Source organism: Eleutherodactylus coqui, chromosome 3, assembly GCF_035609145.1.
Source record: "Eleutherodactylus coqui strain aEleCoq1 chromosome 3, aEleCoq1.hap1, whole genome shotgun sequence".
Taxonomy (NCBI): domain Eukaryota; kingdom Metazoa; phylum Chordata; class Amphibia; order Anura; family Eleutherodactylidae; genus Eleutherodactylus; species Eleutherodactylus coqui.
In genome coordinates this window covers 318296736-318311137 of record NC_089839.1, presented here as the reverse complement: position 1 = coordinate 318311137, position 14402 = coordinate 318296736, and the positions used below count along the sequence as shown (strand labels likewise).

At 50.2% G+C, this 14402-nt stretch overlaps 1 protein-coding gene across 2 annotated transcripts in view; it reads right to left on the bottom strand.

Moving 5' to 3' along the window:
* Positions 1-4824, bottom strand: part of LOC136622054 (vitamin D3 hydroxylase-associated protein-like) — a 102811-nt gene extending 97987 nt beyond the window's left edge. Inside the window, exon 1 of one of the 2 annotated variants that reach the window (XM_066598056.1) lies at positions 4614-4824. Coding sequence is in view for 1 of the 2 variants with exons in the window: in XM_066598048.1 (XP_066454145.1) it covers positions 2336-2542 (207 nt within the window). In the remaining variant the exon portion in view is untranslated. Of the gene's footprint in view, positions 1-2335; positions 2588-4613 lie in introns of those variants that run through there. The other variant, XM_066598048.1, reaches the window with a different exon arrangement.
* Positions 4825-14402: the final 9578 nt, after the last annotated feature.

The following is a 14402-nucleotide window of genomic DNA, read 5'->3' as shown; positions in this document are numbered from 1 at the left end:
ACACACACACACACCTCTCCTCTATCCGACTGTGCGCCCCTACACACACACACACACACCTCTCCTCTATCCAACTGTGCGCCCCTACACAAACCTCTCCTCTATCCACGTTTGCCCCCCTACACAAACCTCTCCTCTATCCACCTGTGTGCCCCTACACACAGCTCTCCTCTATCCACCAGAGTGCCCCTCCACACCTCTCCTCTAACCAACTGTGCGCCCCTACACACACCTCTCCTCTATCCACCTGTGTGCCCCTACACACAGCTCTCCTCTATCCACCTGTGCGCCCCTACACACACACACACAACCTCTCCTCTATCCACCTGTGCGCCCCTACACACACACACCTCTCCTCTATCCACCTGTGCGCCCCTACACACACACACCTCTCCTCTATCCACCTGTGTGCCCCTACACACACACACACACACACACCTCTCCTCTATCCACCTGTGCGCCCCTACACACACACACACACACACCTCTCCTCTATCCACCTGTGCGCCCCTACACACACACACCTCTCCTCTATCCACCTGTGCACCCCTACACACACACACACACACACACACACACACCTCTCCTCTATCCACCTGTGCGCCCCCACACACACACACACACACACACACACACACACACACCTCTCCTCTATCCACCTGTGTGCCCACACACGCCTCTCCTCTATCCAACTGTGCGCCCCTACACAAACCTCTCCTCTATCCAACTGTGCGCCCCTACACACACACACACACACACACCTCTCCTCTATCCAACTGTGCGCCCCTACACACACACACACACACACACACACACACACACACCTCTCCTCTATCCAACTGTGCGCCCCTACACAAACCTCTCCTCTATCCACCTGTGTGCCCCTACACACAGCTCTCCTCTATCCACCTGTGCACCCCCACACACACACACACACACACACACACACACACACACCTCTCCTCTATCCACCTGTGCGCCCCTACACACACACACACACACACACACACACACACACACACACACACACACACACCTCTCCTCTATCCACCTGTGTGCCCACACACGCCTCTCCTCTATCCAACTGTGCGCCCCTACACACACCTCTCCTCTATCCAACTGTGCGCCCCTACACACACACACACACACACCTCTCCTCTATCCGACTGTGCGCCCCTACACACACACACACACACACCTCTCCTCTATCCAACTGTGCGCCCCTACACAAACCTCTCCTCTATCCACGTTTGCCCCCCTACACAAACCTCTCCTCTATCCACCTGTGTGCCCCTACACACAGCTCTCCTCTATCCACCAGAGTGCCCCTCCACACCTCTCCTCTATCCAACTGTGCGCCCCTACACACACCTCTCCTCTATCCACCTGTGTGCCCCTACACACAGCTCTCCTCTATCCACCAGAGTGCCCCTACACACAGCTCTCCTCTATCCACCAGAGTGCCCCTTCACACCTCTCCTCTATCCACCAGAGTGCCCCTCCACACCTCTCCTCTATCCACCTGTGCGCCCCTACACACAGCTCTCCTCTATCCACCTGTGTGCCCCTACACACACACACACACACCTCTCCTCTATCCACCAGAGTGCCCCTCCACACCTCTCCTCTATCCACCAGAGTGCCCCTCCACACCTCTCCTCTATCCACCAGAGTGCCCCTCCACACCTCTCCTCTATCCACCTGTGCGCCCCTACACACAGCTCTCCTCTATCCACCTGTGTGCCCCTACACACAGCTCTCCTCTATCCACCAGAGTGCCCCTCCACACCTCTCCTCTATCCACCAGAGTGCCCCTACACACAGCTCTCCTCTATCCACCAGAGTGCCCCTCCACACCTCTCCTCTATCCACCAGAGTGCCCCTCCACACCTCTCCTCTATCCACCTGTGTGCCCCTACACACAGCTCTCCTCTATCCACCAGAGTGCCCCTACACACAGCTCTCCTCTATCCACCAGAGTGCCCCTCCACACCTCTCCTCTATCCACCAGAGTGCCCCTCCACACCTCTCCTCTATCCAACTGTGCGCCCCTACACACACCTCTCCTCTATCCACCTGTGCGCCCCTACACACACCTCTCCTTTATCCACCTGTGCGCCCCTACACACAGCGCTCCTTTATCCACCTGTGCGCCCCTACACACAGCTCTCCTTTATCCACCTGTGCGCCCCTACACACAGCTCTCCTTTATCCACCAGAGTGCCCCTCCACACCTCTCTTCTATCCTTTTGTCTACCTTGGCCAGAACAAGGAGCATTGAGAGATATCAGACAGATCTGCCACCCCCTAACTCTCGACGACTTCCTCCCCGTACCCGGGATTTATAGCGCAGCGTCCTTTTCTCCATCAGTTGCAGGGCGCAGTCCCTCTGTGTTTGCGCTTGTTCGATCTTCATCTTGGTGCTTTGCTCGCTTATCCATCGTACAACCAGAAAAAAGCCGACCAGACCGAGGAGCAGAAGTACGAAGGTCAGATCAACGAGGAACTCTGGCAGCAGCAAAGTGAGGAGCCGCAGGAGCATTTTGGAAGCAGCCGCTCTGGGTGCACGGCACTCCTCCAAGTGTCACCAAAAAGCAGACGAGACAAGTTTAGGACACACTTGGAGATAAGCCCAGAACACACAGGAGGTGCTGCCCCTCACACATGGTCAGGACTACAACCCCCAACATTCTGCAACCCCCATCCCCCAGGGAAAACTGGAGCATTACACCCAGCAGATATAAGGGAAGCAACACTGCCCAGTATGATGTTATATATATATATATATATATATATATATATATACACACTACCGTTCAAAAGTTTGGGGTCACCCAAACAATTTTGTGTTTTCCATGAAAAGTCCCACTTATTCACCACCATGCGTTGTGAAATGAATAGACAATAGAGCCAAGACATTGACAAGGTTAGAAATAATGATTTGTATCTGAAATAACATTGTTTTTACATCAAACTTTGCTTTCGTCAAAGAATCCTCCTTTTGCAGCAATTCCAGCATTGCACACCTTTGACATTCTAGCTGTTAATTTGTTGAGGTAAGCTTGTGAAATTGCACCCCCCGCTTCTAGAAGCATCTCCCACAAGTTGGATTGGTTGGATGGGCACTTCTGGCGTACCATACGGCCAAGCTGCTCCCACAACAGCTCAATGGGGTTCAGATCTGGTGACTGCGCTGGCCACTCCATTACCGATAGAATACCAGCTGCCTGCTTCTGCTGTAAATAGTTCTTGCACAATTTGGAGGTGTGTTTAGGGTCATTGTCCTGTTGTAGGATGAAATTGGTTCCAATCAAGCGCTGTCCACTGGGTATGGCATGGCGTTGCAAAATGGAGTGATAGCCTTCCTTATTCAGAATCCCTTTTACCCTGTACAAATCTCCCACCTTACCAGCACCAAAGCAACCCCAGACCATCACATTACCTCCACCATGCTTAACAGATGGCGTCAGGCATTCTTCCAGCATCTCTTCATTTGTTCTGCGTCTCACAAACGTTCTTCTTTGTGATCCAAACACCTCAAACTTGGATTCATCCGTCCACAACACTTTTTTCCAGTCTTCCTCTGTCCAATGTCTGTGTTCTTTTGCCCATCTTAATCTTTTTCTTTTATTGGCCAGTCTCAGATATGGCTTTTTCTTTGCCACTCTGCCCTGAAGCCCAAAATCCCGCAGCCGCCTCTTCACTGTAGATGTTGACACTGGTGTTTTGCGGGTACTATTTAATGAAGATGCCAGTTGGGTACCTGTGAGGCGTCTGTTTCTCAAACTAGAGACTCTAATGTGCCAACCGTGCTTAGTTGTGCAACGCGGCCTCCCACTTCTTTTTCTACTCTGGTTAGAGCCTGTTTGTGCTGTCCTCTGAAGGGAGTAGTACACACCGTTGTAGGAAATCTTCAATTTCTTAGCAATTTCTCGCATGGAATAGCCTTCATTTCTAAGAACAAGAATAGACTGTCGAGTTTCAGATGAAAGTTCTCTTTTTCTGGCCATTTTGAGTGTTTAATTGACCCCACAAATGTGATGCTCCAGAAACTCAATCTGCTCACAGGAAGGTCAGTTTTGTAGCTTCTGTAACGAGCTAGACTGTTTTCAGATGTGTGAACATGATTGCACAAGGGTTTTCTAATCATCAATTAGCCTTCTGAGCCAATGAGCAAACACATTGTACCATTAGAACACTGGAGTGATAGTTGCTGGAAATGGGCCTCTATTCACCTTTGTAGATATTGCACAAAAGCCAGGCATTTGCAGCTAGAATAGTCATTTACCACATTAGCAATGTATAGAGTGCATTTGTTTAAAGTTAGGACTAGTTTAAAGTTATCTTCATTGAAAAGTACAGTGCTTTTCCTTCAAAAATAAGGACATTTCAATGTGACCCCAAACTTTTGAACGGTAGTGTATATAGTGAGGGATTAGCGTTTAGGGGCAGTAGCAGCGTGGGCATCCGCGACCAGAGACAGTGACACCGGACAACAACGTTCTTTAGTCCAGGCTTTGTCTGGGTTTATTGCAGCAGAAACAACCAAAACGTAAATAAACCCCTGCTCGTCTGAGCGCTCACTATACATATGCTTGTTCCTGACTACTCACTGTCAGAATACTTCTTGCTTGCTGCACACAGCCAGTCCGGTCCTCAGACCTGTGGAGGTCTCACCATACCCTCCTGGGTGTTGAGGTTAGGGGCGTCACCCTGTCAACCTCGCCTTTGGCTCTCTCAGCCCACACACTGGGCTAGCCGGCTCCTTGCTCCACAGAGCCCTCTCTCTGGCTCTCAGCCAGATGCTTTCTCCCTGGCTCTCAGCCAGACACTCTCTCTCTGACCTGCAGGCCCAGGCTTTATAAGGCCTGGTACCAGCCTCACCTGGTACGTGGGAGTGGCCATCCCACCCTTCACTTTGACCACTCCCAGAAAGCCAGCCCAGACTATACGGCTTGGAGCCACTTACAAACTACAACGTGTCAGTAACATAGCGTTACTGACACAGAAATGCTGGCTTCCTGCACCGAGCCCAGGCCGCTCGGTGGCACGTATCCACCCTTCAGCACTTTGTCCGTCACTGTCTCACATACCCTCCCCCTCTGTTCGAGCCTGTAGGTTCGGACACTTAGCTGTCCTGAAATGCGTCCTCGACAAGGCCTGGGTGTTGGGCCTTGGTCCCACGCTCAAAGTCTTTTCTTCTTGGCCCTCCAGGGTCAAAGCTCCAGGCTCGGGGGTCTCTTTCTAGTGCAGGAACCTTGTCTCTGTGTTCTTCCAGTTCCTTTACCTCTGACTGACTTTTTCTTGGTAGTATTCAGTTCGCTGATGAGCTGGTCCTTGGAGCCCGCATCCCTGTGATAGGCTTCTACCACTTGGACAAACTGTTCCTTCACTTTTGGGGTTTGCTTTTGTACGTCACTATTCTTTTGCTGCAGTTCTTTCAGGACTTCTGCGTCCCCTTGTGAGACCTTCTGAGCCTCAGTAGTCTCCTTTTGTAAACATAAGTTGGCATTCTTTACTACTTGTAACTTTTTCAGATTCTTTAACAAAATCCCCTTTTTTCTTTTCTGTCTGAACTGGGTTTTAGACATCTCAGGTCTCTGAGCCCTTCTTTCAGCCGCTTGGCTGTCTGATTTACAGCATTTTATCTTCATGCACACCTTCTCTGAGAACTGCTGAAGCTCTGCTCTTTTTTCTGACACTACTTTTAGGGGGCGCTTCAGGGTTAGCGCTTCCACTTCTAGGATTTCACCGTCTTGCTCTTCAACCATGCCCCAGCATGCAGGGTCCTCATACAGTTTCTTTTCCTTCTCTGACATCATTTTCAGGGTGGGTGTCAAAGTTAACACTTCGGTCTCTTTCATACAGACCCTTTCTTCAGCACGCCCACATTCAGTGACATATCTTGCCGACCTGATTTTCTCCTCTGTCAGCTGCTGTTCACATAGTTGCTGTGTCTTTCTTAGTTTGGACACAAGGTCCCTTTGGAGACCAAGCTTCACAGAAGCACCTTCTATCTCTTGCTGAAGATGTACTTTAACCTTCTCGAGCTTGTCACAAGCAGCTGTCTTCTCTTCACACTGCTGCCTTGTAGTTTCTAATTCTCCTTGTATTTCTCTTTTCTGTTCTTCCACAGAATCCAGACACAAAGTACTCTTCTCCAGTCTAACTTCCAGATCCACCACCTCAGCCTGAAGTGTTGCAATCTGCTCTGATAGGTTTCTCTTAGCTTTTGCATCCTCCCCTACTTGCTTGAGGAGCACATTTTTCTCATCTTGTATAGCCTTCAGGTGTGCACTGAGACCAAGCTTCTGCTGCTTCTGTTCTTGCAGTAACTTCTGAGACTCTTCAGTCTGAGCTTCCAGCTTCTCCTGCAGCCTGCTCACCTGCTCAGACAATGCTGTCTGCACACTGTCACCTTTCGTTATCTTTATTTGTAGCTCTTGACACGCATGTGGCAGTGTACGCATGTGGTCCCTGTGCTGAAGTGTGCCCGTGATCAAGTGTGACTTCCATGCAGTTTAACATGGCAGTTCAACAGGGCGAGAGACAGGTACGCCGCAAACCCTGCTTCAATTCCTTTCGCTTCAAAGCTATCGCTAATTCTTTCACCTCTCTCTTAATCCTTGCTCTCAGTCTCAGAACTTCTTTCAAGTGCCCACCTCCAGGGCACACTATTCACATCAGCCCCTCTCTCCTGTCCTCCCCTATGCACAGCTCACATGCACTCTGTACTTTCTTACTAAGCCTCACACCCCCTAACACCACTAACAAACATTACTGCCACCCCCACAAATCTCCTAACCATCTGCTCACGCTTGCTATTTTGCTGCTACTAGCAGCTGGGGATATCTCTCCCAATCCTGGCCCACCCTCCACTGCTCCTAACTATTACCCCCTACCTGACTCACTAGGACACCCCTCAAGCCCAACTGCTATCCCACGCATACGCTCCCCCGACTCCTTTCATTGTGCCCTCTGGAACTGCCAGTCAGCGTGTAACAAACTCCCCACCATCCACGACTTTTTTACTGCCCATTCTTTAAGTCTGCTCGCTCTCACAGAAACGTGGATCCAGCAGTCTGACACGGCCTCCCCTGCTGCACTGTCTTACAATGGCCTGCAATTCTCCCATACCCCGAGACCAGATGACAGGCGTGGCGGAGGAGTAGGTGCTCTTCTTTCCCCGAAATGCACCTACCAGGTCATCCCCCCTGTACCCTCACTCACTTTTCCATCATTTGAAGTACACATGCTACGGCTTTTCCGTCCGCTGTCCATGCGAGTAGCAGTTATCTACCGCCCCCCAGGTGCTCCTCCCCTGTTTTTGGATCACTTTGCTGCCTGGCTCCCCCACTTCCTATCCTGCGAAATCCCGACCCTCATCTTAGGCGACTTTAACATCCCCACTAACGACCCCAACTCCCCATCTGCCTCTCAGCTACTTTCGCTCACCTCCTCCATCTGGTCTCTCTCAACTCACAGCCTCTCCCACTCACAGGGATGGCAATACTCTGGATCTGGTCTTCCTCCGTCTCTGCTCTGCTTCCAACTTCACTAACTCCCCTCTCCCGCTCTCGGATCATAACCTCCTCTCTTTCTCTGTCACGCTCCCTAACATCTCTCCACACCCACCTACCTACCGTACCTACAGGAGCTTTGAGGCCATTCACACACAAGACTTTGCTGAATGCCTACAGTCCTCTCTGTCCCCCATCTCTCTCCTCGCCTGCCCCAACCTGGCTGCCGATCACTACAACACCGCTCTCAAACATGCCCTGGATGAAGCGGCTCCCCCCAGGATCCAAGCCATCCGATGTATAACGCGCCAACCCTGGCTCACGCCTCAAACGCGCTTTATCCGGCGGTGCTCTAGAAGTGCTGAACGGCTGTGGAGGAAATCGCAAACGTCCGCAGACTTCCTCCACTACAAATTCATGCTCCAAACTTCACCTCTCTCATCTCCTCATTATCGCACAACCCTAAACGACTCTTCGATACTTTTCACACTCTTCTCAGCCCTAAACCGCAGCCCCCGGTGACGGATCTCAGTGCTGTAGAGCTGGCTGCCTATTTCAAAAAGAAAATTGATGACATCCGTCAAGAAATAACTTCCAAATCCCAGACTAGCCCTGACCTTAGTCTTGTCAGCACTGCAGCTAGCTCCTGCTCACTGTCTGTACTCAGACCAGCAACAGAGGAAGAAGTCTCCAAACTGCTCTTCTCTGCTCGCCCCACCACCTGCGCTAGCGACCCTCTCCCCTCACATCTCCTCCGATCCCTCTCCCCAGTGGTCATCTCCCATCTCACCACTATATTCAACCTCTCTCTGGCCTCTGGCATCTTTCCCTCTTCTTTCAAACACGCCATCATATCCCCACTGACGTTGCCAATTACCGACCCATCTCAAACCTCCCCTTCATCTCCAAACTACTAGAACGGCTGGTTTACTCCCGCCTTGTAAGCTATCTATCAGAGAACTTTCTCCTCGACCCCCTACAGTCTGGCTTCCGACCCCAACACTCTACAGAAACTGCCCTTACAAGGGTATCAAACGACCTACTATCAGCCAAATCGAGGGGTGACTACTCCCTACTGATCCTCCTCGACCTCTCCGCAGCATTTGACACTGTTGACCACAAACTCCTCATCAGTATGCTTCACTCCATCGGCCTAAAGGACACAGCTCTCTCCTGGTTCTCCTCCTACCTATCTGACCGCTCTTTCAGTGTCTCCTTTGCTGGCTCTACCTCTCCTTCTCTTCCCCTTGCTGTTGGGGTCCCCCAAGGCTCGGTCCTTGGCCCCCTCCTTTTCTCTATCTACACAGCCCCTGTTGGACAAACCATCAGGAGCTTTGGCCTCCATTACCACCTCTATGCTGATGACACCCAGCTATACACCTCTTCCCGTGACATCTCTGCACCTTTCCTCCAAAACATCACCAACTGTCTGTCTGCTGTCTCTAACACGATGTCCTCTCTCTACCTAAAACTAAATCTCTCTAAAACTGACTTACTGGTGTTTCCTCCTTCCACCAACCGACCTCATCCTGACATCTCCATCTCAGTGTGTGGCGCCACCATAACTCCCAAACAACATGCCCGCTGCCTTGGGGTCATATTCGACTCAGATCTCTCATTTACCCCCTACATCCAATCAGTGGCCCGAACCTGTCAGCTGCACCTCAAGAACATCTCTAGAATCCGCTCTTTTCTCACCATAAACACGCTGAAAACGCTTATTGTTGCCCTCATCCACTCCCGGCTCGACTATTGCAACTCGTTGCTGATCGGCCTCCCCTGCTCCAGACTCTACCCTCTACAATCCATCCTGAATGCGGCAGCCAGGCTCATCTTCCTGTCCAGCCGCTACTCGGACGCCTCTGCCCTGTGCCGGTCACTGCACTGGCTGCCCGTTACATACAGAATACAATTCAAACTTATTACCTTAATCCACAAAGCCCTCCACAGTGCAGCGCCCCCCTATATTGCTTCCCTCATCTCCATCCATCACCCAGCCCGGGCTTTCCGCTCGGCAAACGAAACTAGACTGCACACCCCTCTAATTCGAACTTCTCACTCCCGCCTCCAAGACTTCTCCAGAGCAGCACTGGTCCTCTGGAACGCACTACCAAAGAACATCCGGGCAATCCAGGACTCGAAAAACTTCAGGCGTGCTCTAAAAATGCACCTCTTCAGGGAGGCATACCGCATTCCCTAAACAAACCCCTCTGTACTACCCGGATAACATGCTCCCTGACCTACTGACTGCAATCCCTGCTAGCCATCATAAACCGCTCCTGTAGTCATATTGATCCTGCCGTCGCATAGCTAAATGTCTGACTGTTGTCTGTATATAGCATCCCTCACTCTCCACCCCGCCATACCGTGCACATCTCCCCCCCCCCCCCGCCATACTGTGCACATCTCCAGCCATTTTACCTTCTGTATCCCCCCATTACTTGTAGTATGTAAGCTCGTTGGAGCAGGACCCTCACCCCTATTGTTTCCACCAACTGATTACTATATGTAACCGTGGTTCTATAATTTTTTGTACTTTTGTCTTTCTGTATTCCCCCCTATCTATGTAAGCGCTGCGGGATATGTTGGCGCTATACAAATAAAGATTATTATTATTATTATTATTGAAGCTGCATCTCTACTGTGTCTTTCTTGCATTCATATGCACACTTGTCTTCCAACAACCCCTTCACCTTTTGGGACAGCTCAAGACACTCACTTTCCAATGTTTCTTTCACTTTTTCAAGTTGCTTCAACAGCTTGGACAGTTTCCCCACAGCTACAGCATGACTCCGTTCCAGCTCCTGGATTTGGGTTCCATGTACTTCAGCTTCCTCATCCAAGCTCATCTGTAGCTGGGACACCAGTCTCTCAAGCAGCACTTCCTGGTTTTCCTTGTGACCCAGTAAGTCTTCCAAGAACTCTGCTTGCTTTTTGGTCTTACTGCACGCAGCTTTCTGTATTTCCAGCTCTTCCTTGGGCTGACTTACTTGGCGCTCCCAGTCACCATTTTTCTTTGCTAGCTGCATTTTCAACTCTTGGGTCTTCATTTGCAGTTTCTTACAGTCCTGTTCATACTGCGCAGCTTGTGCCTCCAGACATACTCTGCGGTCAGCCTCATCTCTGGCTACATCTCTGAGGTCTTGTATCTCTTCATGGGCTGATGAAAGATATCCCTTTAACTTTTCTTTCTTACTTCTCATCTCTTTTAAGCGCTGTTCATACTGAACATTCGTCTGTTGCAGCAACACTCGGTGATCAGCTTCCTCCTTAGCCAACCTCTCAAAATGCTCCTTCTCCTTTAAGCGAGCTGCACTTTTTGTTTTCAGCTGCTCCACCTCTTGAAGACTAGTTTCTTTCTCAAACTGTGTTTTCAACTTTTCACACTTAGGGGCTTGTTCTCCCAACACAGCCGTGTGATCCGTTTCAGTTTGTCGTATAAGGGGCTCATTCCCTGTAGTCTTGAGTGACTCTGTCAGTGCAGCCAGCTGCTTTATTAGGCTTTGCCTTTTCTCCTGCTGCAGCCGCATAGCCTCTCCATGGGCTTTCAGCTGCTGAGCCATGGCCTCCTCTTGTGCTTTCCGCTGCTGAGCCATGGTCTCCTGTTGCTGCACCACGTTCTCCTGTTGCAGCACTATCTCTTGCATCCATTGCTTCAGCCATTCCTCCATACTGGCTGTATCTGATTGCTGCGCCGTTGCAGCTTCCACCCGGGACATGGGGTTACGGCACGCTCAGACAATCTCTCCTTGGGCGGTTGCCCTTAGCAACGGTTCTCCAGTTGCTGCAGCCGAATGTCCATTAACTGGTGTATGTCTCTTTAAGACCGCTGCCCGCATCCAAACACCATATGTGGGGGATTAGCATTTAGGGGCAGTAGCAGCGTGGGCATCCGCGGCCAGAGACAGTGACACCGGACAACAACGTTCTTTAGTCCAGGCTTTGTCTGGGTTTATTGCAGCAGAAACAAAACCAAAACGTAAATAAACCCCTGCTCGTCTGAGCGCTCACTATACATCTGCTTGTTCCTGACTACTCACTGTCAGAATACTTCTTGCTTGCTGTACACAGCCAGTCCGGTCCTCAGACCTGTGGAGGTCTCACCACACCCTCCTGGGTGTTGAGGTTAGGGGCGTCACCCTGTCAACCTCGCCTTTTGGCTCTCTCAGCCCACACGCTGGGCTAGCCGGCTCCTTGCTCCACAGAGCCCTCTCTCTGGCTCTCAGCCAGAGCTCTCTCTATCTCTGACCTGCAGGCCCAGGCTTTATAAGGCCTGGTACCAGCCTCACCTGGTACGTGGGAGTGGCCATCCCACCCTTCACTTTGACCACTCCCGGAAAGCCGGCCCGGACTATGCGGCTTGGAGCCACCTACCAACTACACCGTGTCAGTAACATAGCGTTACTGACACAGAAATGCTGGCTTCCTGCACCGAGCCCAGGCCGCTCGGTGGCACGTATCCACCCTCCAGCACTTTGTCCGTCACTGTCTCACAATATCTATCTATCTATCTATCTATATATATATGACAAAAGCCTTCACCGACTCACTCACCGACTCACTGACGTGCCACTAATCCACTAACTTCCAGATGTCGTACAAACATGTATTTTGGCAGGAGCATTTTTTGGTGCATAAAAGAAAAAGTTAGGCCGCTTGCAGACGGGCGGGTTGGATCCGGCGGCGAGGATTCTCGCCGCAGGAGCCGACCCCGAGCACCTACAGGGACCAGTGCATACTCACTCACCCACACCCGCCGGCTCCGGCTGTTTGATGTGCTGGCATGCCAGGCAGCCGGCGAATGCGCAGACCGGAGGCGGCGGCGGGTGAGTGACATTTCTGTGCGGAGCTCTGCGTACCCCGGACAGAAATGGAGCATGCCACGCTTTGTTTGCCACGCGATATTTCGCGCGGCCGTCTGCATAGATTTGTGTTTGTTAACACATTCCTATGCAGACTACTAGCGGCGGAAATTCCACAGGAAATCCTGCCGAGGAATATCCGCTCGTGTGCAGGGGGCCTAAAGGGGTCATAACTTCAATATTTAATTCCAAGCGTGTAAAGCTGCGACAATCTGTAATACATGACAGGGCTTTTTTGGAAACCATAACGCCTAGGGAAATGATACTCAGGAATATCCACCGCACCTCTATGTGTATATACTGAGGAGAATCTACCTCCCCTCTATGTGTATATACTGAGGGGATTCTACCTCCCCTCTATGTGTATACTGAGGAGAATCTACCTCACCCCTATGTGTATATATACTGAGGAGAATCTACCTGCACTCTAGGTGTATATACTGAGGAGAATCTACCTCCCCTCTATGTGTACACTGAGGAGAATCTACCTCCCCTCTATGTGTATATACTGAGGAGAATCTACCTCACCTCTGTGTGTATATACTGAGGAGAATCTACCGCACCTCTGTGTGTATATACTGAGGAGAATCTACCTCCCCTCTAGGTGTATATACTGAGGAGAATCTACCTCCCCTCTAGGTGTATATACTGAGGAGAATCTACCTGCACTCTAGGTGTATATACTGAGGAGAATCTACCTGCACTCTAGGTGTATATACTGAGGAGAATCTACCTGCACTCTAGGTGTAAATACTGAGGAGAATCTACCTGCACTCTAGGTGTATATACTGAGAAGAATCTACCTGCACTCTAGGTGTATATACTGAGGAGCATCTACCTCACCTCTATGTGTATATACTGAGGAGAATCTACCTCCCCTCTATGTGTATATACTGAGGAGAATCTACCTCCCCTCTATGTGTATATACTGAGGAGAATCTACCTGCACTCTAGGTGTATATACTGAGGAGCATCTACCTCACCTCTATGTGTATATACTGAGGAGCATCTACCTCCCCTCTATGTGTATATACTGAGGAGAATCTACCTCACCTCTGTGTGTATATACTGAGGAGAATCTACCTCACCTCTGTGTGTATATACTGAGGAGAATCTACCTCCCCTCTATGTGTATATACTGAGGAGAATCTACCTCCCCTCTAGGTGTATATACTGAGGAGAATCTACCTGCACTCTATGTGTATATACTGAGGAGAATCTACCTCCCCTCTATGTGTATATACTGAGGAGAATCTACCTGCACTCTAGGTGTATATACTGAGGAGCATCTACCTCACCTCTATGTGTATATACTGAGGAGCATCTACCTCCCCTCTATGTGTATATACTGAGGAGAATCTACCTCCCCTCTATGTGTATATACTGAGGAGAATCTACCTCCCCTCTATGTGTATATACTGAGGAGAATCTACCTCCCCTCTATGTGTATATACTGAGGAGAATCTACCTCCCCTCTATGTGTATATACTGAGGAGAATCTACCTCCCCTCTATGTGTATATACTGAGGAGAATCTACCTCCCCTCTATGTGTATATACTGAGGAGAATCTACCTCCCCTCTATGTGTATATACTGAGGAGAATCTACCTCCCCTCTGTGTTTATACTGAGGAGAATCTACCTCCCCTCTATGTGTATATACTGAGGAGAATCTACCTCCCCTCTATGTGTATATACTGAGGAGAATCTACCTCCCCTCTATGTGTATATACTGAGGAGAATCTACCTCCCCTCTATGTGTATATACTGAGGAGAATCTACCTCCCCTCTATGTGTATATACTGAGGAGAATCTACCTCCCCTCTATGTGTATATACTGAGGAGAATCTACCTCCCCTCTATGTGTATATACTGAGGAGAATCTACCTCCCCTCTATGTGTATATACTGAGGAGAATCTACCTCCCCTCTGTGTCTATATACTGAGGAGAATCTACCTCCCCTCTGTGTGTATATACTGAGGAGAATCTACCTCACCTCTGTGTGTATATACTGAGGAGA